This window comes from Amblyraja radiata, chromosome 33, assembly GCF_010909765.2.
Source record: "Amblyraja radiata isolate CabotCenter1 chromosome 33, sAmbRad1.1.pri, whole genome shotgun sequence".
Classification (NCBI taxonomy): Eukaryota; Metazoa; Chordata; class Chondrichthyes; order Rajiformes; family Rajidae; genus Amblyraja; species Amblyraja radiata.
This window is the reverse complement of record NC_045988.1, coordinates 29,137,829-29,161,963: the sequence shown is the minus strand read 5'-3', so window position 1 is coordinate 29,161,963 and position 24,135 is coordinate 29,137,829. Positions and strand designations below refer to the sequence as shown.

Sequence of the window (24,135 nt, the reverse complement as noted above, 5' to 3'; positions counted from 1 at the left end):
TATTAGCTGTGTGGTGAATCAAATGAGGGAATAAAGTAATGCTCAGAGGACAACGTGCAATCCTAAAAGACGGGATTCAGATGAGCCCAAACATGCATAAACAAGAATGCAATCAATCTTACTTTTTGACGTGTTTGACTTTCATGCTGGCCGTGCTTCCGCAGGGACGGAGTGGGAGTTCTCCAGGGAGATCAGTAATATCAGCGCTCCTCGCCTGTGGGTGGAAAAGGCAGACTTCGATCAACAATCATGTCAGAAACACAATTATTCTTCTTCATATAAATTTCCACCATAAAGTTGCTACTTAGCCCATGTGCTGGTGCTCCCATATTAAAACTCCCCCAAACTCAACAACACAATCTTTCTCCCCTTTGTTATTAACTAACTTCACCATAAAGGTAAATCAAAAATTGCAGATACTCAAAATCTAAAATTCCATCGCACGCAAACCTGTAACCACTGGAGTATTGCGTGCAGTTTTGGTCTCCTATTCTGAGGAAGGACATTCTTGCCATAGAGGAAATACAGAGAAGGTTCACCAGACTGATTCCTGGGATGTCAGAACTTTCATATGAAGAAAGACTGGATAGACTCGGCTTGTACTCGCTATAATTTATAAGGTTGAGGGGGGATCTTGTTGAAACTTACAAAATTCTTAAGAGGTTGGACAGGCTAGATGCAGGAAGATTGTTCCCGATGTTGGGGAAGTCCGGGACAGGGGGTCACAGTTTAAGGATATAGGGGAAGTCTTGTGGGACTGAGATGAGAAGAACATTTTTTACACAGAGAGTGGTGTATCTCTGGAATTCTTTGCCACAGAATGTGGTTGAGGCCAGTTCATTGGCTATATTTAAGAGGGAGTTAGATGTGGCCCTTGTGGCTAAAGGGATCAGGGGGTATGGAGAGAAAGCAGGTACAGGATACTGAGTTGGATGATCAGCCATGATCATATTGAATGGCGGTGCAGGCTCGAAGGGCCAAATGGCCTACTCCTGCACCTATTTTCTATGTTTCTATGTAACCTCCTGCTTTGTTATGATAAGGCGCTATACAAGCTCAAGGAGAAGCAGGTTACAGGGGATCTTGGATTTTTTTCCCCCACTCAGAGGGTGTTTGCAAAGCACTGCCTGAGAAGATGGTTGAGGTAGATATTGTTATGATATTTAAAACATATCCAGATTATAAAAACACTTGAATCGCCAAGGCATAGAAAGCCACCAACCATATGAATGGGTAAGTATAGCTTCTGGACAGCATGGACATGGTGGGCCAAATAGCCTGTTTCTGCACGGTGTTACTCTAACTGAATTGAAATGTGTCTGGATTTTTGACATTAATCTGCATTACTATTTTAAATATTTTGCCTATCTTTATTTCCAGGAAATAAAAAACTGCTGGAAGAACTTAATGGGTCAGGCAGCATCTGCTACTGAAAAACAAAGCTTTTTAGTGCACCTCAGTACGTGGCAATAATAAACCTAAACCTGGAGAGGTGAATGGACAGACGGTTTGGGTCTGGACTCTATGATTTTTGATTAATTTTCCAGTATCTGCAGACTTGTAACTGTATTTCCAGAAACATCAGTGCTCTATCCCTTTTAGAATCTCAAATTACATATGGAGTCCTCATATTGCAAAACAGGAGGCCATTCAGCCCATCAAATCTATGATGAGTTATGAAAATATATAGGTAAAATGATGTACGGCATAAGCAATTCTCAGTACTTGTCATCGAGTTACAACATGCCGAATAATGTGCCCTTATTATGGCATTTGAAATCCAATACAACCTATATGGGCCAAAGTATTAACAGGGCTCGAAATTGGCGGTTGCCCGGGTGCCAATGACCACCCAAAGTGCCGCCGGGCAACCTGAACGCCGACTCATTTTGCCCAGCTTGGCACTGCAAATGCTGGTTTATGCCGAAGATAACTCCGCGGATCAGGCAGCATCTCTGGCGAAAAGGAACGTGACGTTTTGTGTCAGCAGCGGCTGTATTGCAGGGCAAAGATACTAGGATGAAGGGTCAGAGCGAATGACGGGCCCCGCACAGCAGCAGCAGGGGCCGCGACAGCGGCTCCATCTCCTCCCGCACCCCGCCCGGCATGATGACGGGCGCTGCCTGCCACTCCGCCAGCAGTGCATTCAAAACGAACCCTCCTGCACGCCGAGGCAGGGAGGGAGGGAGGGAGGGAGGGAGGGAGGGAGGGAGGGAGGGAGGGAGGGAGGGAGGGAGGGAGGGAGGGAGGGAGGGAGGGAGGGAGGGAGCGAGCGGGAGAGCGGGTGGCCCCCTTCCGCCGTCTGAAGCGTCTGCACCGCACCTTCCTCTTGGCTGACGGAGGCGGGGAGACGGTGGCGAGGAGATCCCAACTGCCTCCCCCTATGGCGGCGGACAGGGACGGCCAAGGCTGCAGGGCAATGATGCCGATGTTGTCTGAGGAGCGCTGACCTTCCTTCCTCCCCATTTCTTCTGTCTCCCTCTCCCCGTCTGTCCCTCTCTCCCTCTCCGTCTGTCCATTTCCCTCCTTCTGTCCCTCTCCCTCTCCTTCTCCCTCTGTGTTCCTCTGTCTCTCTCCCCCTCTGTCTCTCTCCCCTCTCTGAATCTGTCTCTTTCCCCCTCCCTCCCCCTCCCTCTCTCTCCCCGTCCCTCTGCCCCCTCTCTGTCTCTCTCCCCCCTCTCTGTCTCTCTCCCCCCCTCTCCATCTCTCCGTCTCTCTCTCTGTCTCTCTCTCCCCCCCCCCCCCCTTTATCCTGGAACCCCTCCTCTCAATCCCACACTGATCCCCATTCCCGCCTCTATTCAGTCCTCACTGGCACCCCTCCCCATCTACCCCCCCCTCCCATCTATTCATCCTGCACTTATCTCCCTATCCACCTCACATTGATTCTCCTGCCACACCCCCATTCATCCTGCACTGCTCACCCATTCATCCTGCACCGATCCCCCATTCATCCTGTAGTGGACCACCCATTCATCCTGTGGTGACCCCCCCATTCATCCTGCACAGACCCTCCGATCCACACTGCACTGACCTCCCCCATTCATCCTGTACTGACCCCCCCCATTCAAGAAGAATGGGGGGATCAGTCTGAAGAAGGGTCGCGACCCAAAACGTTGCCTATTTCCTTCGCTCCATAGGTGCTGCCTCACCCGCTAAGTTTCTCCAGCATTTTTGTCTACCCCCACTCATCCTGTACTGACCCCCCGCCCATACACCCTGCACTGATTCCCCCCCATCCATCCTGCACAGATCCCCCCGTCCATTCCGTACTGATCCCCCCATTCAACCGCACTGACATCCCCCGCGCTCTCCCCTCACAATTTCATCTACTCCAACCAACACGCACTAATTCCCCAGCCTCAATCCATCCATTCCGCACCGATTGCCTTCTCAAACCCCCCCCCCCCCCCCCCTCCCCCCAAATGTGTTTTAATTCCCAATGTTATTATTTGTTTTTAATCCTTAAAGATGGATTAATATAATTGTGAACACGTGAAACATTAAAACCGCAGTGTTCGATTGTCACTGCACCGTTGACACGTTATTACAGAATTCATTTTACCGGCAAATCAATGCTCTTAATCTGGAGTATAAACACAGTAGTGATTTAATGAAAACATTCACAACTATACATTGGATTTATCCAGATTTTACTTTTACAGTTGGTCATATACATCACTAATTTGGTCAGGAGATATTTCAGTTAAAATTTTAACATTGATTCCGAAGTGGGAATGATGGAAACAGCATTTATCAATAATTTTTTTTAAATCTGGTTCGTGCAAACTGGGTATCTTTATTGCTGTTCATAACACATACATCTAATCTGAATGTCCGGTAATGTGGCGTTTTGACACCTTTAAATATATTACCAAAAGAACATTTGCTGCAGTTATGTCCTTTGACCATCTCTTGTCAGTTAGTGTGATGTTTAACCTGTCAGATTTTAACCTGTCGGTTTTAACAGCTATTATCATAAAATGTAGTTTTGATATTTCCTTGCAACCTGCATATTTTGTTGTGGATAAATTATGTGGGAAGCGAGAGTGTTTCTGTACCAATAGCAATAACGACCCATGCTATGGCCATGTCATGATAATTTTCGGTCCTTCACAGAGAACCGATTCATCAATCTGTAGTATGCATGGTTAAGCATATATGTTACCATGGTCCAGGATTTATTGACACAGGTTGATCATACGCTGAATAATCCAACCACATTTTTGTTTGGAAGTGGAAAGAAATAATAGAAATTGCATTAGTTGCAACGTGTAAAAAGAGTTGAGATACTGTATTATAATTTTGCTGCATGTCTTTGTGGTATATATCATGTCTTGATTGGTGAATATGTTTAGTTTGTGACTTTATTTGAAGCAGAAATAATATGTGAATGCTTCATTGAGCAGAAAACAAACAAATGTAGGTCCCTTGCAGTCAGAAACAGGTGAATTGATCATGGGGAAGAAGGACATGGAAGACCAATTGAATAACTACTTTGGTTCTGTCTTCACTAAGGAAGACATAAATAATCTGCCAGAAATAGCATGGGACCGGGGGTCAAATGAGATGGAGGAACTGAGTGAAATCCAGGTTAGCCGGGAAGTGGTGTTAGGTAAATTGAATGGATTAAAGGCCGATAAATCCCTAGGGCCAGATAGGCTGCATCCCAGAGTACTTAAGGAAGTAGCCCCAGAAATAGTGGATGCATTAGTGATAATTTTTCAAAACTCTTTAGATTCTGGAGTAGTTCCTGAGGATTGGAGGGTAGCTAATGTAACCCCACTTTTTAAAAAGGGAGGGAGAGAGAGAAGGTTGATGTAGGTAGTCGCCAATGGAATTCACCAAAGTCGGCACCCGGCGACAACGAACAACACCTGGCGACAACCTGCGTCATCCTGCCCACAACAGCATCTACAACAGGAGAAGACAAGCTGCGACAAGCCCACAGTCGCCGAACAGTCGCGGCGACCAGAAAAACATTATGACTCTTTAGGCGACGTGATGAGACTACTCATGACCATACAGGCGTCACCACGTGACCATGTGGCGACAGCCTAATCACCTGTAGTCGCGGAAAAAATCGCTTAAGTGGGACAGGGGCTTTAGTATCCAATAATATGGAACAGGTCAGTGTGCACTAGTATGTGGCATTAATTCACAACACCCAGTGACATGGAGACATCATCTGGTGTGGAACACAGTGCTAAGTAGAGCAATAATATACAGACTATTACATTGTGCCTTGAGTATAGGACAAGATTAAAAAAATGTCTGGACACAACGGTACAATGCTCACACTATCATAGTACAACAGTGAGTCTAGTAAATAGGGAAAGAGCATAGAAACATATTAGGAAATGTCAACTAAAAAGATAATAGGAAATAAATGAAAGGAGGCCCAGATATTTCATAATATATGAAGACCAAGATAATTACTAAGAGAAGAACCTACTAACATTTCCCACCAACCGCAACAGATGAACAGGGAATATGACCTTGCTAGCTCTCCACTCTGCCCTGGGCCACTTGGACAATAAGAACACGTTAGTCGGGCTGTAGTTTATCGACTGCAGCTCATCATTCAACATCATCGCCCCATCCAAACCTATTATCAAACTCAAACAACTAGCTTTCTGCTTGACACTATGCTGTTGGATCCTCAACTTTCTCATCGTTAAACCACAATCAGTGTGAAATGACAACAATACTTCCTCCTCAATAAACAAATGACATCTTTAAATTCATGACAATACCACCAGTGTTAGACGAATAACTGATACGATGAGTCACAGTGCAGAGGAAGGTTAATAATCTGATTGAATGGAATCAGAACAACAACTTGCCCTCAATATTAGCAAGAAGCTTATTGTTGACTTCAGGAGGGTAAAGCTGGGGATCCATGAGCCCATCTTCATCGACAGGATGATGGTGAAGAGAGTCAACACCTTCAAATTCATGGGCGCGAATATCTTTGAAAATGTGTGGTCACAAAACCACTCATCATTACCTGTACTTCCTGAGAAAGTGAAACTGAGAAAGTTGAAAGTGAATAACTACTTACCATATAATAACCATATAACAATTACAGCACGGAAACAGGCCATCTCGGCCCTACAAGTCCGTGCCGAACAACTTTTTTCCCTTAGTCCCACCTGCCTGCACTCATACCATAACCCTCCATTCCCTTCTCATCCATATGCCTATCCAATTTATTTTTAAATTATACTAACGAACCTGCCGCTACCACTTCCACTGGAAGCTCATTCCACACCGCTACCACTCTCTGAGTAAAGAAGTTCCCCCTCATGTTACCCCTAAACTTCTGTCCCTTAATTCTGAAGTCATGTCCTCTTGTTTGAATCTTCCCTATTCTCAAAGGGAAAAGCTTGATCACATCAACTCTGTCTATCCCTCTCATCATTTTAAAGACCTCTATCAAGTCCCCCCTTAACCTTCTGCGCTCCAGAGAATAAAGACCTAACTTATTCAACCTATCTCTGTAACTTAGTTGTTGAAACCCAGGCAACATTCTAGTAAATCTCCTCTGTACTCTCTCTATTTTGTTGACATCCTTCCTATAGTTGGGCGACCAAAATTGTACACCATACTCCAGATTTGGTCTCACCAATGCCTTGTACAATTTTAACATTACGTCCCAGCTTCTATACTCAATGCTCTGATTTATAAAGGCTAGCATACCAAAAGCTTTCTTTACCACCCTATCTATATGAGATTCCACCTTCAAGGAACTATGCACGGTTATTCCCAGATCCCTCTGTTCAACTGTATTCTTCAATTCCCTACCATTTATCATGTACGTCCTATTTTGATTTGTCCTGCCAAGGTGTAACACCTCACATTTATCAGCATTAAACTCCATCTGCCATCTTTCAGCCCATTTTTCCAAATGGCCTAAATCACTCTGTAGACTTTGGAAATCCTCTTCATTATCCACAACACCCCCTATCTTGGTATCATCTGCATACTTACTAATCCAATTTACCACCCCTTCATCCAGATCATTGATGTACATGACAAACAACAAAGGACCCAACACAGATCCCTGAGGCACCCCACTAGTCACCTGCCTCCAACCCGACAAACAGCCATCCACCATTACCCTCTGGCTTCTCCCATTCAGCCACTGCTGAATCCATCTTGCTATTCCTGCATTTATACCCAACAGTTTAACCTTCTTAACCAACCTTCCATGAGGAACCTTGTCAAAGGCCTTACTAAAGTCCATATAGATAACATCCACTGCTTTACCCTCATCAATTTCCCGAGTAACCTCTTCAAAAAATTCAAGAAGATTAGTCAAACATGACCTTCCAGGCACAAATCCATGTTGACTGTTCCTAATCAGACCCTGTTTATCCAGATGCTTATATATATTATCTCTAAGTATCTTTTCCATTAATTTGCCCACCACTGAAGTCAAACTAACAGGTCTATAATTGCTAGGTTTACTCTTAGAACCCTTTTTAAACAATGGAACAACATGCGCAGTACGCCAATCCTCGGGGACTATTCCCGTTTCTAATGACATTTGAAATATTTCTGTCATAGCCCCGGCTATTTCTACACTAACTTCCCTCAATGTCCTAGGGAATATCCTGTCAGGACCTGGAGACTTATCCACTTTTACTTGGTGCAACTAAAATATATGTCCTGGACTGATGACAGGAGGAGGAAATTGTGTAAGCTTTTTACATCATAATGCCAAAGGATTGCAACAGCTTCAGCAGTGCACCATTGTTTGAAATGGGAGGAAGCGATAAACTGAGTAACATGCCAGTTAGGGGTTTAACAAGCAGCAGACAAATTATTGGTCAATTCTAATCATCCGTAAACATTCATTCACCAATGCATAGATTAATCATGGACTGTCAACATGGGTGGCACGGTGGCGCATAGGGTGGCATTGTGGTGCAGTGGTAGAGTTGACTATGGGTGCTGTCTGGACGGAGTTTGTACATTCTCCCCGTGACGGTGGGTTTTCTCTGGGTGATCCAGTTTCCTCCCACACTCCAAAGACATTTAGGTTTGTAAGTTAATTGGCTCCGGTAAAAATTGTCCCGAGAGTGTAAGATAGCGTTTAGTGTACGGGATGATCACTGGTCGGCGCAGACTCAGTGGGCCAAAGAGCCCGTTTCCATGCTGTTTCTCTAAACTAAACAATTCGATAAGGGAAGGTCTTGTCTGACGAATAAAGAAACAAATAGGTTAGAAATGTGAAACAAAAAGAGAACGTTGGAAACACTCAGTTTGCTCATTTTTAAAGTTAACATTTCAGGTCAATGACTGGTCTGATGAAAAGTCTTCAATGTGAAATGTTAATTCTGTTTTTCTTTCCACAGATGCTGTCTGACCTACTAAGTACTTCTGTTTGAGATTCTATTTCAGTCCCTATGAAAATATTTTTTTTTTAATGTGGAGAATGAAGGCAGTGCACTCGAGGTAATATGGCACTTCAGACAATGTCATACATGACTAGCTGTAAGCCAAGTCAGAGTGGTAAAATGCATCCAAAACTGGCATGGTGACAGGAAACCAAATAAAGACGATGAAATCTATCATCAACAATGTGGGAAGAGTACCCGGGTAGGGCCTCTATGCAAAAATCACAATGGAAATGGAAATCAAGAACCCGGTGCATGAGTGCCAATGGTAACAACTAAAATATATAGTCAGAAATGTCTACTTTGTGCTATTTTGGCGTCTTTATGAAATCCTACCTTTACGTAAACCAGTCTGCAGCCAAATGGTTCATTCCATATAAACAATACAATACAATACAATACAATTTATTGTCATTTGAGCCTCAGTGAGGCTCAAACGAAATTCCGTTTCCACAGCCATACAAACAAAGACAATTCCTAGACATACACACAATTTAGTTCACACAAACATCCATCACAGTGAACCTACTGTGATGGAAGGCAAAGTCTTTTCTCTCCCCTGTTCTCCATGTCTCTCCCGATGTCCAAGCCCCAGGCGGGCGATGATAAGTCCCACAGCCATTTTAGGCCGTGCCGGGCGATTTACGGCCCCGCTCCCGGTCCAAATGTCACAAAGTTGGAGCCCCCGGCGGGCGCTGGAATGTCCCACGGCCATGAAGCCGTGGTGGGCGATGTACGACCCCGCTCCAGGTCGTTCCAACCCCGCGACACGGGCTGGAGAAGTCGCGTTGCGGGAGCTCCGGGAAGCGGTCTCTCTCTCCCCCCGGACCCGCGAGCTCCCGATGTCCCGACAGTCCACCGGACCTGCGGCTGCGTTGCTGGAGCCTCCGAGCCCCAGGAGTCGAGTCGCAGCAGCGAGTCACCACCGCTCCGCACGCTCCGAGGCCGGCCAGCCCCACGATGGTGAGTAGTCCGCTGCTCCGCAGTCTCCCGAGCCCCCGGGTCGTTCAGGTTGGAGGCCGCTCCACGGTGCTAGGCCCCAATGACAACGGAGACCCGACAGGGAAAAGGTCGGGTCTCCCGGACAGGGAAGAGATTTTAAACAGTTTCCCCCCCCCCCCCCCCGCCCCCCACATATACACATTTAAAACCAATATTAAAAAACACCAACACTACATTTAACTAGACAAAAAATAAAAAAAAGACAGACAGGCTGTAGGGGCCGCTGCAACGGGTGAGTCGCGCCGCCAATCAAGTCTTTTACCTAGGGTAGGAGAATCAAAAACCCGAAGGCATAGGTTTAAGATGAGATGGGACAGGTTTAATATGAACTTTTTCACTGAGTGTAGTGGCTATATGTAGGTATGTTGCAAAGCCTACCTGAAGCGTCGCTGAAAATCTGTCGCTGCGGGTGTGCGCGATTTTGGCGCTGTTTAGAGGGGGGCGGGTTTAAAACGCGATTTTCTCTAGGCTGTTCAAATCGAAGATGTTCAGCCTAGTTCATTATTAACGAAAAATCGCTGGAAGACCTCGTCGCAAAAGCTATTATTAGTTTTAAAGGCCTCGTATAATAGTTATAGTAGTTTAAAAATCAACCTCTAAACCCGCGACCACCGGCAGCTGTCAGGGTCGCATAGAGCAAATAACAGAAGGTAGGCTGCATATTTTTACATTAAAAAGGGCTTCTTAAGGTCCCTTTATACAAAGTTTAATATTGCGAGTAGCTCATTTTGGGCCCATTATATCCGGCAGTATTTTTCTGGGCATTTGAGGCACAAATCTTGCGCAATGTGAACGTTCTAAACCAGCGCGTTCACAGGATCCCACTAGAAAGCTGATTTAAAATGGACTTTCATTTACAGCAATTAAACACTAAATTCCTTCCATTTGGCCCATAAATTAATGTAAATGAGATTTAAAAATCATGTTTTATTGTGAATTATTTATGAATATTATTTGGACACTTAGGCTATTTAAAAATGTTAATAACCATATAACCATATAACAATTACAGAACGGAAACAGGCCATCTCGGCCCTACAAGTCCGTGCCGAACAACTTTTTCCCTTAGTCCCACCTGCCTGCACTCATACCATAACCCTCCATTCCCTTCTGATCCATATACCTATCCAATTTATTTTTAAATGATACCAACGAACCTGCCGCCACCACTTCCACTGGAAGCTCATTCCACACCGCTACCACTCTCTAAGTAAAGAAGTTCCCCCTCATGTTACCCCTAAACTTTTGTCCCTTAATTCTGAAGTCATGTCCTCTTGTTTGAATCTTCCCTATTCTCAAAGGGAAAAGCTTGATCACAACAACTCTGTCTATCCCTCTCATCATTTTAAAGACCTCTATCAAGTCCCCCCTTAACCTTCTGCGCTCCAGAGAATAAAGACCTAACTTATTCAACCTATCTCTGTAACTTAGTTGTTGAAACCCAGGCAACATTCTAGTAAATCTCATCTGTACTCTCTCTATTTTGTTGACATCCTTCCTATAATTGGGCGACCAAAATTGTACACCATACTCCAGATTTGGTCTCACCAATGCCTTGTACAATTTTTTTTTTTTTTTTAAATTTATTTATTAGAAGTAGACATATTATAAAATGTAGTTACATATTATAGTAAAAAAACTTTTCATATACATCAGTCATACATTATTAAAATTTTCCATTATCAATTACTTCTGCTTCTAGTGTTTTTATTTTTTATAGAAAGAGGGAAAAAGAGAGGGTAGAAAGTTACAAATAAAAAAGAAAGCAAAAAAAAATACAACAGAAAAACAAGGGAGGTGGAATGGGTTACATGTAATACATCAATGGAGATAGGTTCGTAGGTTATAAAGTATAGCTTTTCATCTATTCCTGAGTTCATGTTTCAGCTGGGTCCTCACGCTGTGCCAATCTATCCCTTCAGATAGTTAATGAATGGAGCCCAAATTTTATGGAAAAGATCTTGTTTGTCCATTAAGACAAGTCTAATTATTTCTAAGTATAGGGTCTCCGACATTTCCGTAATCCACATTTTAATTGTGGGGGTTGTAGGGCCTTTCCAAAATTTTAATATTAATTTTTCTCCGGTTATTATACTGTAGTTGAGGAAATTTCTTTGGTTTGTTGTGAGTGTTAAGCTTTGTTCTGATATTCCAAGTATTATTAATTTTGTGTCTGGGTCCAGTTTTGTATTAATAACTTCTGAAGTTATTTCAAAAATATCAGTCCAGAAATGTTTAAGTTTTATACAGTTTGCAAACGTATGTGTTAAATTAGCCTCTAAATGTAGACATTTATCACAAATAGGAGAGATTTGTGGGAAGATTCTATTTAGTTTTATTTTAGAGAAGTGTAGTCTATGTAAGACCTTGAATTGTATTAAAGTATGTCTGGCATTTAATGAACATTGATGTATTTGTTGTAAACTTTCGTCCCACATATCTTTCGTGATAGGATGACCTATTTCATTTTCCCATTTGTATCTATATGGTTCGGTCGGTGGTACCTCGTTGTTTAGTAGGGTGTTATAAATATAAGCTATTAGTTTTTCAGTATTAGGATGCTTGTTCAGACATTCATCAAGAATTTCTGATTCCCTATTCCTGTAGACTTGTGTATTAGATTTAACATAATCTCTAATTTGTAGATATCTGAAGAAATTATTTGAGTGCAGTCCATAATTCTGTTGTAACTCTTGAAATGAAAGAAAAGTACCTTTCCCGTAAAGATGTCCTATATTTTTGATTCCATAATTTTTCCATTGTGTGAAACCTTTGTCCATAAAGGATGATTTGAACAAAGGATTATTTACAATGGGAAGGCAGAGTGGTATATTATTCAATTTTTAATCTTTTTTTATTTGTTTCCAAATTCGTATTCCACTATGTATTATGGGGTTTTCTTTATAGGTTTTTTTGTGCAGTTTTGTGGAGGCAAATATGATCGGTCCAATTTCAAAAGGTAGACAGTCTTCCTTTTCCATCATTAGCCAATCTGGTTGTTGATCCATTTCTTCCAGCCAGAAATTCATGTTTTTAATATGGACTGCCCAAAAATAAAATAAGAAATTTGGCAAAGCCAGACCTTCATTTATCTTTGATTTACATAAATGTTTTTTACTTATTCTATGATTCTTATAATCCCAGACAAAACTTGTAACAATGGAATCGACTTTTTTGGAAAAAGTTTTTGGGATATATATCGGAATTAATTGAAGTAGGTACAGCAGTTGCGGTAAAAAAATCATTTTTATAGCATTAATTCTCCCAAGCATAGAAATGGGGAGTGTTTTCCAGTATTGAATACTCTTATGTAGTTTATTCAGTAAGGGTGGGAAATTTAGTTTAAATAAAGAGGTATATGTCTTAGTTACATAGATTCCTAAGTATTTAAATTTATCTTTAACTATTTTAAAAGGGGATTGTTGTATTGTATGTAAATTGAATTTTGTTATTGGCATGATTTCGCTTTTATTCCAATTGATTCTATATCCCGAAAACTGACCAAATTGAGTTATTAGATTTAATAGGTTTGGAATACTAGTTTCTAATTTTGTAATATATATTAGTATATCATCTGCATATAAGGAGATTTTATTCCTTGTGTCTCTAGTATTGTATCCAAATATTCCTGGATGGTTTCTAACGCTTTCTGCTAGGGGTTCGATTGCAAGAGCAAATAATAGTGGGGATAGTGAGCATCCTTGTCTACAGCCTCTAGAGAGATTAAATTTAGTTGATAACATTTTGTTTGTTAATATTCTAGCTGTTGGATTAGAATATAACAATTTAACCCATGTACAGTACTTCTCTCCTAGTTGAAATTTTTCCATCACCGAAAATAAATATGGCCATTCTACCTGGTCAAATGCTTTTTCAGCATCTAACGAGATAATTGCTAGCTCTGCGTTAGGGATTCTATTGGAGTATATAATATTAAATAATCTTCTCAGATTATAAAATGAATACCGTTTGGGGATAAACCCTGTTTGGTCGGGATCACATCAACTCTGTCTATCCCTCTCATAATTTTAAAGACCTCTATCAAGTCCCCCCTTAACCTTCTGCGCTCCAGAGAATAAAGACCTAACTTATTCAACCTATCTCTGTAACTTAGTTGTTGAAACCCAGGCAACATTCTAGTAAATCTCCTCTGTACTCTCTCTATTTTGTTGACATCCTTCCTATAATTGGGCGACCAAAATTGTACACCATACTCCAGATTTGGTCTCACCAATGCCTTGTACAATTTTAACATTACATCCCAGCTTCTATACTCAACGCTCTGCTTTATAAAGGCTAGCATACCAAAAGCTTTCTTTACCACCCTATCTATATGAGATTCCACCTTCAAGGAACTATGCACGGTTATTCCCAGATCCCTCTGTTCAACTGTATTCTTCAATTCCCTACCATTTATCATGTACGTCCTATTTTGATTTGTCCTGCCAAGGTGTAACACCTCACATTTACCAGCATTAAACTCCATCATTTATTAAGAAATGGATAGATGTTTAGATCTAGTAATTGAAGTTTGAAATTAGCTACACTTGGGTAACTAACTAATTATATGCTTTAATTTCAGGTCATCCAAGTAAGATTATTTTATATTTGTTTCAGAATGGTTCAATCTACGATAACTGAAAATTTCATTCAGTTCTCTTAATGTTTAAGAAGGTTATGGGCTTTTGACTGCACACGATCACAGCTTTTTTGTTATGTCCATAGAAAATCAATAGGGAACAAGATGCTAATTTCCGAGTATGAAAATGGCCATAACTTTTTAAATACTTGAGATATGAAAGTGAATTAGGTGTCAAATTAAACTTCTTTTTATGCTTTATCTGATGGGATAAATTACAGACTTGATTTTTTAAATCTCAAAATTTTGTAACATTGCTACTATATGGAATGAGTGCCAGAGGTGGTAGTTGAGCAGGTGACAAAACAACATTCGGAAAATACCAGGATAAGGTCATGGATAGGAAAGCTTGAAGGATATGGGGCAAACACAGACAAATGGGACTAGTTTGGATGTGGCATCTTGTTTGGCATGGATGAGTGAAGTCAAAGGGCCTTTTCTATGCTGTATGACTGATTCTTGAGCATGCATTTGAGAAAGATTAAGGGAACAGATACAACCTTGGCAAAAACCATGAAAACGTGCCCTCAAGAAACAACTAGAAACTGGTTAAGCGGTTCTGGTGCAGCAATGGAATCTGTCATTAACAATATGAGAAGACTACCCAGGTAGGGCCCCTATACAAAAATCATGATAACCCCTTCAATTATGGAAGCCAATGCTGGCAATTACCTGGTCAGTGAAATAATAGTTTGTAGCAAAACGTTCATGCTTTGGTCCTAAAAACCCAAATTCCAGAGGAAGACTGGAATGACTACTCTTAATATCAAGGCAGCATCGGCCTGAGTTGTGACACAAGGGGGGGAAATCTATTGAATGTTAAAACGCACATCTCTTGAAAAAAATGTGATTGCTGAAGGTCAATGATGCCAGTTCCAGAATATCAGGCCACGGTTCCAGGCCCAACCATCTGCAGCAACTTTAGCAATAACATAAGAGGCTGATTATTGTTGGCTGATTATTTCATGTTCAGTTCTATCCCGAGCTCTACAGAAATGAACAAGGTCATACCTGCATGTATAAGATCTGAAAAACCTTCAGGCAGAGATCAATAATTGACTTGTAACATTTGCATGGGACAAGTGCCAAGCAATGAACATATCTGGCAGGGCAGACTCTGCCTTGCATCCCTACTCTTGACATTCATGACACCATCATAGTCAAATTACAAATGTTATCTCTGCTGAGGATAAGGATGTAAGCACACAATGTCACCAGAAAATTGCAACTGTTCCAACTGGTGGTTCCAACTTCTCAAAGACAGTTGGAAATGGTCAATATATGGCAGCTTTCAAGAGACAAGCATGTTTGTTTTATGCATCAAACAGAACAATTAAATTCTTACTTGGAGCAACATAATTGGCCTGTAAACACAATGCTTAGAAGGAAATATAGTTTAGTTTGCTTTATTATTGACATGTGTACCGAGGTGTGGTGAAAAGCTACTGTTTGTATGCTATTCGGTCAAATAAAAGACTATACGCGAGTACAATCTAGCCGTCCACAGTATACAGATGAAGGATATAACATATAGTACAAGATGAAGTCTGATGAAGTCAAATTAAAGATTGGTCAAAGGTTTCTATTATGTAGATGGGAAGTCTGGACCACACTGTAGCTGATCAGAGGACCATTCAGTTGCCTGACAACAGCTGGGAAGAAACGGTCCCTGAATCTGGAGGTATGCATTTTCAAATTTCTGTTCCTCTTGCCAGATGGGAGAGGGGAGAAGAGGGGGTGACCCGGTTGAAACTGGTTCTTAATTATGCTGGCGGCCTTGCCGAGGCAGTGTAAAGTGTGGATGGAATCAAGAAGAAACAAAAAAAAAGTTAAATATATTTTAAAAACATCAATGTGAACCAAAAGCACGAAGCCACTGGTGCAACCAAGATAGTTCGTAGCTTGATTTGTATTTATTGTATCAGTAGTTTTAGTTTAGTTTAGGGATACAGCATGGAAATAGGCCCTTTGGCCTACCAAGTCCTCACTGACTATCGATCACCCTTCACACTAGTTTTATTTTATCCCATTTTCACATCCAGTCCCTACACTAGGGGCATTTTTTTGTTTGACGCACACAGAATCTAATTAACATAAAAACCCGCATGTCATTGGAATGTGGGAGAAAACCAGGGGGGAAACCCACGGGGATAACGTGCAAACTCCACACAGACAGCACCCGAGGTCAGAATCAAACCTGGGTCTCTGGCGCGGTGAGGCAGCAGGTCTACTTGCTGTGCCACCATACCGTTCTCAGTAGTTGGTTGTTGGGAAGAAGCTGTTCCTGAACCTGGAGGATTAGGTTTTCAGGCTTTGCTGACAACACTCATCTTACACATGAGTAAAAAAAATTAAAGACCAATGATTACATCATATACTTGAAACCGTATACCATCAGCTCTCACCCTAATGCAATGATTACACTAGTACTCAGTCTAGACAACCACAATCAGTCACTTGCCCACTCTAAATGCTGATTCAGAATACTCTCACCACTATTTTTTAAGCTGCCACCTTGTGGGGGCAGTATGTGACTGAATTGTATCCTGATCCTGAATAGGTCTGCAGATTCCAAACAACAAAAAAAAGTGGACAATATATTTCTAGAAGGATAGACCTAAAATAAAATTAAACGCTGTCCCACACATAAAAATCAATCCATTATCCAGCATTCGCTACCCGTTTTGTCAGCTGCACAATTGCAAGATACGCTACAGGTATGCAGGCAAATTTTCAGGTCTGCTAGAAACCAGTCTTTGCATATATTAACCAGTTGACAAGATAGTAAAGATGACTGCAAAGAGATAAAAGGTTTATGAAAATAGGAAAATTAAAAGGAGTGGCACTCTGTCTAGATTGAGCGTAGGAACAGATCTGAACACATTTGATCAGTCTGAAGAACAGTCCTGGCTCAAAACATTATCAGTTCACTTTATCTACAGATGTTGCCTGACCCGTTGAGATCCTCCAGTACTTTGTGTTTTGAACACAGCTGAACACTTTAGTTTGGAGGTGTTGCAGGTCAAATATATCTTACATTTCCTGGAAGAGGAGGTAATTAGGCAATTGGTTCAGGAATCTGATAGCAGTGAGGAAGAAGCTGTTCCTAAGTGTGAACTACTGGGCTTTCAAGTTCCTTCACCTTCTCCAAGGTGGTAGATGAAAGATAAGGGAATGATAAGCATCCAGGACGATACTTGCAGCCTTCCTGATGCAACAGTGGAGATGGACTGGATGAGCGGAAGTAATGAGCCAGTAATGGACTGGGCTACGTTCACCACTCTCTGCAGGTTTCGGCGGTTATGAACAGAGCAGTTGCCAGACCAGGCTGAAATCCCACCAGAATATTTCACAGTGATATAGTAACTTAGATAATGCAGTGAACATTGCTCACAATCCTGGGTTAATACTGAAAAGCAATTAACTGAATTCTGAATTTGAAATGTCTATAAATTCCAAAAAACAAACTGTACTGCAGCATAATCGAATTATTATTTAATTAATTAATATTGATTACGCTAATTAGAAAATAAATCAATTTTCCTTGTATAATGTAGTGATCAGGACTGTACAAAGCTAGGTAGGGGAAGGATGAGGACCCACAATCCTGTTCACATCAATGGGACGATGGTGGAGAGGGTCAATAACTTCAAATTCCTGGGCGTGCATATCTCCGAAGATCTTTCCTGGACCCAGCACACCGATGCAATTATAAAGAAGGCACATCAGCGACTCTACTTCCTGAGAAGATTACGGAGATTCGGCATGTCAAAGAGGATTCTCCTAAACTTCTACAGGTGCACGGTAGAGAGCATTCTGACTGGTTGCATCGTGGCCTGGTTCGGCAACTTGAACGTCCAGGAGCGAAAAAGACTACAAAATGTTGTGACCACTGCCCAATCTTTGACCTCCCCACCGTCGAAGGGATCTATCTTAGTCGCTGCCTCAAAAAGGCAGTCAAAATCATTAAGGACCCACACCATCCTAGCCACACACTCATTTCACCATTGCCATCAGGAAGAAGGTACAGGAGCCTGAAAACTGTAACATCCAGGTTCAGGAACAGCTTCTTCCCTACAGCCATCAGGCTATTAAACACAACGACAAATGTGCTCTGAACTGCAAAAGACTAGTATTATTGCTCTATATTTGTTATTTATTGAACTTTTTCGTTTTTTTTCTCTTCCCCGTTATGTACTCTGTTTACTTTTTCACATATTCTGTTGTGCTGCAGCAAGTAAGAATTTCATTGTCCCATCCGGGACATATGACAATAAAACACTCTTGACTCTACCAATTTTAAAGTTACAATTAAGCCTCCATAAAAAATTAAATGAATGAATTTGTCAGTGATTTTGGTGAATGATTCTTTTGGAGAGTCGAATGAGAGTGGAATCTTTAATCCAAATTAAATTAGGTATTATTATCAAATTAAGTGTTATTTGGAGATATAAAAACATAAATATATTAAATAATAATCATTTAAAAATAAAAATTGTAAATTAAAACACAAAGCAAAACTAAACATAACCTTTTTCTGCCTGAATTCCAGGTCACGAATCCTATTCAAAGGTCGACTCCAATCCTACACCAAGCCAGGTAGTTTGCTCTCGAATTTCAGCATTTCATGGGACTACACCCGGCATCCAGTGACAGAGTGGAGTGATGTTGGGTTAGCATCTGCCACTCAACTTAGTTTAGAGATTCAGCGAGAAAACAGGCCCCATGGCCCATCAAGTCCACGCCGACCAGCGATCCCCATACACTAACACTATCCTACACACACAAGGGACAATTTAACAATTTTACCAAGCCAATTATCCTACAAACCTGTACGTCTTTGTAGTGTGGGAATAAACCGGAGCTCCCAGACAAAACCCATGCAGGTCACGGGGAGAACGTACAAACCCCGTACAGACAAGCACCCGCAGTCAGGATCGAACCAGGGTCTTTGCCGCTGTAAGGCGGCAACTTTGCCACTGCGCCACCATGCCGTCACTCTTTCACCATTTACATGCAGTGAACTGCATCAGTCTGGAATATACGCACCTGCAGATAGTCAGTAACCCCAACAAGTTGAGTCTATTTCCCCCTGGGAAAGGATCAGGTTAAGTTGCTGATGAGATAATGTCAAGGAAATTGAAGTTGTCAACCATCCCTGCAACACCCCTGCTGATGAGTACAAAGTGGTGTTCACACACCCCTCCACCTTCCACACTCGCTGGAGATGCTCGATAATACAATGAATACATAATGGTGGAATTATATGCAAAACTAGATATGTTCATTTGGCAACAGGAAGATCAAGGCATGACACTTTCCAAATTTGCACAAAAATGCTACTGCCCTCAATTTCTGGATTTTACAATGCTACTTGATTTCAAATTTAAAGGAACAACTATGGAAGTGGTTTCTTAATTTGGACTATCTATGGTTTCAATTTAAGGAAAATCCAACGCATTCTAACAATTGGATCAAACAGCAAATAATGGAACAGCTGTGGACTACAGGAATGAAAAGATGAATGGTACTAATTAACTACTCAGTACCAACAGGCATATGGATTAAACATTCTCTCTGCCATGCTGCAAGATTATGTAATTGTATACCATTTACTTAACTGAGAACAATTGCTTATCTCAGAAACGTAACCAGATACCTTAACTACGAGATAATACCCAAGATTGAAAAACACCAGGTCTTGCAAATGTGTTCCATCAACTTGGGTGTAATACAAAGAAAAATCACAGATGAAGTCAATCACCTCTCACAAATACTGCAATGCCGGGAAATTAATGCCAGAATTTGAAATATTGGTGAAGATAAATTGATGCGTTTTGCAATAAATTGGGGTATATAATAGCTGGATACTTACCTAGTCCCTATAAAATTCCTCAAATACGTAGTTATCGGTCCTTTGGAATTTAAAACTTATTATGCTATGATCATACAATAAAAATCACATTAATACCCTTGTAGGTATCTCAATACTGTGGAATATCAATAAAATTCAACTTTGTAATATGGCACTGAGAGATCCCTCCTCATCTCATCATTCTATGATAAAATTCACCCCAAACCACTGGCCCCACATTAAATAAACTTCAACAAAAATCATCCTGATAACCTCCAGAAGTATGGAATTATCATATTTATTGACAGAGAGAGTCATACAATGCAGAATCAGGCTATTCAGCGCAATTTGCTCACCGACCCACGTCTCATCTACACTAGTCCCACCTGCCTTCGTTTGGCCCATGTCCCTCTAAACCTGTCCTATCCATGCAGCCTGTCTAAATGTTTCTTATGACATTGGAAGCCAACAAGTGTATTTCTCAAAAATATCAATCTATTCCCCACTTTATTTCCCTCCACGCCTTTCTCTCTCCAACCACCCACATGTGAGTAATATACACTAACCAATTAATCTTGCATCCTCTGGCAGTGAATTTCAGGCAACCACCAAACTATCAGTAACAAAAAACTTGTCCCACACACATCCATTAAACTTTGCTCTTTCACCTTAAAGGTATGCCGTCTAGTCATTGACATTTCCACTCTGGGAAAATTATTCTGACCGTCTACCTTATCTATGTCTCTCGTCATTTTATATATTTCTGTCAGGTCCCCCCTCAGCCTCTGACACACTAGAGAAAACAATCCAAGTTTGTTCAGCTTCTACTTTTAGCCAATTCTAATCCAGGTAGCATCCTGGTAAAGGGCCTGTCCCACTTTCCCGAGTCCTCTGCCGAGTTGAAAGGACCTTAAATTTTTTTAAAAGATTTTTGTGATCTATGAACTCCTCCTCCCGACTATCTTGTTACTCGTGGACTTTTGGCATGCTGGAAAAAACGTCCCGACTTACCTGATGCCCCGAGTACCTACGGCTGGCATAACGAGCCATTACGAAATATCTACAGACTCCTACAGCCTCCTACGGACTCGCTACGGTCATTCTCCGAGTTTGAATCAAGGGGAAAACACGGGAGAATTTGTGAGTAACTCAGGAAAGTGGGACAGGCCCTTAAACCTCCTCATTGTCGCGGCATCCTTCTTGTATTGATGTGACCATAACAGCACACAATACTCCAAATGTGTCGTAACCAAAGTCCTATAAAGCTGCAACATTACTTTCCGACTCTAATCCTTAATACCCAGACCGATAAAGGAAAGCATTCCACAGGCCTTCGCTACCACTATCTACTTGTGTTGCCACTTTCAGAGAGAGATGGACTTGGACCCCCAAGATATCTCTGTTAATGCTGTTACGGGCTTTGGATTAAACTCCATCTACTATTACTCCATCCATTTCTGGTGCTGATGCATATCCTACTGGATATTTTGACAGCCTTCCACATTGTCTGCAACTCCACCAAATTTCATGTCACCTGTAAACATTCTAACCGAACTATCTACATTGATGTCAGTCATTTTTTATATAATACATATTCACAAACCACAGAGGTCCCAGCATAGATCCCAGCAGAGCTACACTGGTCACAGACCTCCTGCCAGAATAACAGCCTTCCACCACAATCCTCTGTCTTCTATCAGTGAGGCAGTTATAAATCCAAACAACCAAGGCAGCTCGGATATTATGCATCTAAATCTTCTGGATCAGCTGACCATGAGGGACTTTATCAAAAACCGTACTAAAACCTGTGTATACAACATTCACTGCCCTCTCATCATTGATCACCTCTTCAAAAAACTCAATCAACTTTGTAAGACATGGCCTCCCCCAGACAAAGCCATGCTTGCTATCCCTAATCAGCACTCCTCTGCACTCGCCCATCGACGATGACCTCCACCCTCATCTCACCCATAGCCATAACAACACCAGCTCCACTGTTTCCTCCCATTATGATTTTCCATATGAATTGAAGAAACAGGAAAAAGGTGGCATTAAACTTGCATCTCTGTCTATGATGCTCAGCCCACGCCCCATATCAGTACCATTGCCACGTCACGGCCGCAGGGAGATAACAACCAAGCGGAGGGCGCCACAGCCCCCCTCCTGTATTGATAGCAGTCCTGAATATTACTGAGACAAGAAAGGGTTCAGCCGTAGACACATTACGAAGGAAGTTCCGCATAATCAGCTGAACCCAAGGTCGCCTACGTCAAACTATGGCACCTTCTGCATTCCTGTTGTGACTACTAAGAGAGTAAACAAAGGGAAACTTAGACACACTGCTAACCTAACAAACCTAATACCTATTACCTCCAAACCAAAACCAACCATAAAGCCTATCAATAATACCATCAGGATGGGTCTGCTTAATGTTAGGTCTCTTAATAACAAATCATTTTTAGTCAATGATTTTATTACTACCTCTAAACTGGATTTTATGTTTTTAACTGAAACATGGCTAGAACAAAATAACAGTGCAACCATTCTGATCGAGACAGCTCCTCCCAACTATAACTTTTTTGATGTATGTAGATCTGGAAAAAGAGGTGGAGGGGTTGCTGCTATATTTTAAAATGTATTTCAGGGGAAACAGATGTCACTTGGTGATTTTCCATCATTCGAATACCTTTGTGCTGTATTGAAATGTTCCCCCAGAGTTCTCCTATTAATTATTTACAGGCCTCCTAAATATTATGCTAATTATTTCGATGACTTTACAGAATTATTGTCTAGCATCTCCACTGACTTTGACTGTCTAGTTATAACTGGTGATTTTAATTTTCATACTGATGATTTGAATGACAAGGGTGCAAAATAATGTTTTTACTATTTTAGACACATTTGAACTGTCTCAACATGTGAAAGAGGCTACTCATTGTAAGGGGCACACCCTGGACTTGATTATCACAAAGGGTCTCATTGTTTCTGATATTTTCGTGACTGATCCTTCATTGTCTGACCACTTCTGTGTTTTCTTTAATATATCTTTTATTCCCGACATACAGACAAAATCAAATACTGTCAAAAAACGGTATATAAATGAACATTCTAATGTACTCTTTAAAAATGCCATCTCCTTGTTACCACCTCTAAACCCATGTTCTGCTGATGATCTTGTAGATAACTTTAACTCCAAAATTGTGAAAGTTATAGATGTCATTGCACCTGTTACGGTTAAAACGATTTCTGGTAAGCAAAAGGCACCCTGGAGAAAAGCTGCTTTTGTAACAGCCCAGAAAAGAGAATGCCGGAAAGCTGAGCGCATCTGGCGGAAAACAAAACTTCATATTCACCATGACATCTATAAAGAGAGCCTCCGTGCCTACAATTTAGACTTAAAAAGTGCTAGAGAAACATTTTTCTCCAATATCATTAACAACAACACTAATAAGGCAAAAATCCTATTTGCAACTGTTGACAGACTGACCAACCCCACAACACAAATACCACCTGAACTCCATTCCACGCAGAAATGCAATGAGTTTGCATTATTTTATACAGATAAAATTGAAGGCATCAGACGTGCCATCAATATCACCGCTTCAAACAAAAATGTTGGATCACCACCCTGTTTAGGCAAAGGTAACGTGGCAATGATGACATGCTTTAATGTCAAGACTCTAAAACTCTTGTGGAAACGGTGACACAACTAAGGCCATCCACCTGCTGCCTTGATGCTTTACCTACCAACTTCTTTAAGAATGTTTTTGACTGCCTAGCAATAGACATACTGCAAATAGTTAACAGCTCTCTTCAATCAGGCAATTTCCCAAAAGCCTTGAAAACTGCAGTTATTAAACCTCTTTTAAAAAAGGTAATTTTAATGAATATATATGCCCCTAATTTTGATAATCCATTATTTTTTAAGAAAATATTTAATAATATTCCTATATCCACTCAACACAATTTAATAATTGGAGGTGATTTAAATTGTACTTTAGATAATTATCTAGATAGATCATCCGCAAAAAGGAAAGCTGCCTCGAAATCAAGTAAATTCATGAATGCTTTTATCAATACATCTAATATTAAAGACATCTGGAGGTTAGATAATCCATCCGGACGAGAATATTCTTTTTTCTCGCCCGTACATGGAACCTATTCGAGGATAGATTATTTTTTAATAGATTCTAAATTACTTCCTTTTACGTATGATGCAAAATATCATAATATTA

General features: G+C 41.1%; 1 protein-coding gene across 5 annotated transcripts in view; it reads right to left on the bottom strand.

The window, feature by feature from the left end:
• Positions 1-24,135, bottom strand: part of arhgap32 (Rho GTPase activating protein 32) — a 539,690-nt gene that overhangs the window by 283,096 nt on the left and 232,459 nt on the right. For 4 of the 5 annotated variants that reach the window (XR_004416763.1, XM_033049880.1, XM_033049882.1 and 1 more), the window contains one exon: positions 123-214. Coding sequence is in view for 3 of the 5 variants with exons in the window: in XM_033049880.1 (XP_032905771.1) it covers positions 123-214 (92 nt within the window). In the remaining 2 variants the exon portion in view is untranslated. Of the gene's footprint in view, positions 1-122; positions 215-24,135 lie in introns of those variants that run through there. The other variant, XM_033049884.1, reaches the window with a different exon arrangement.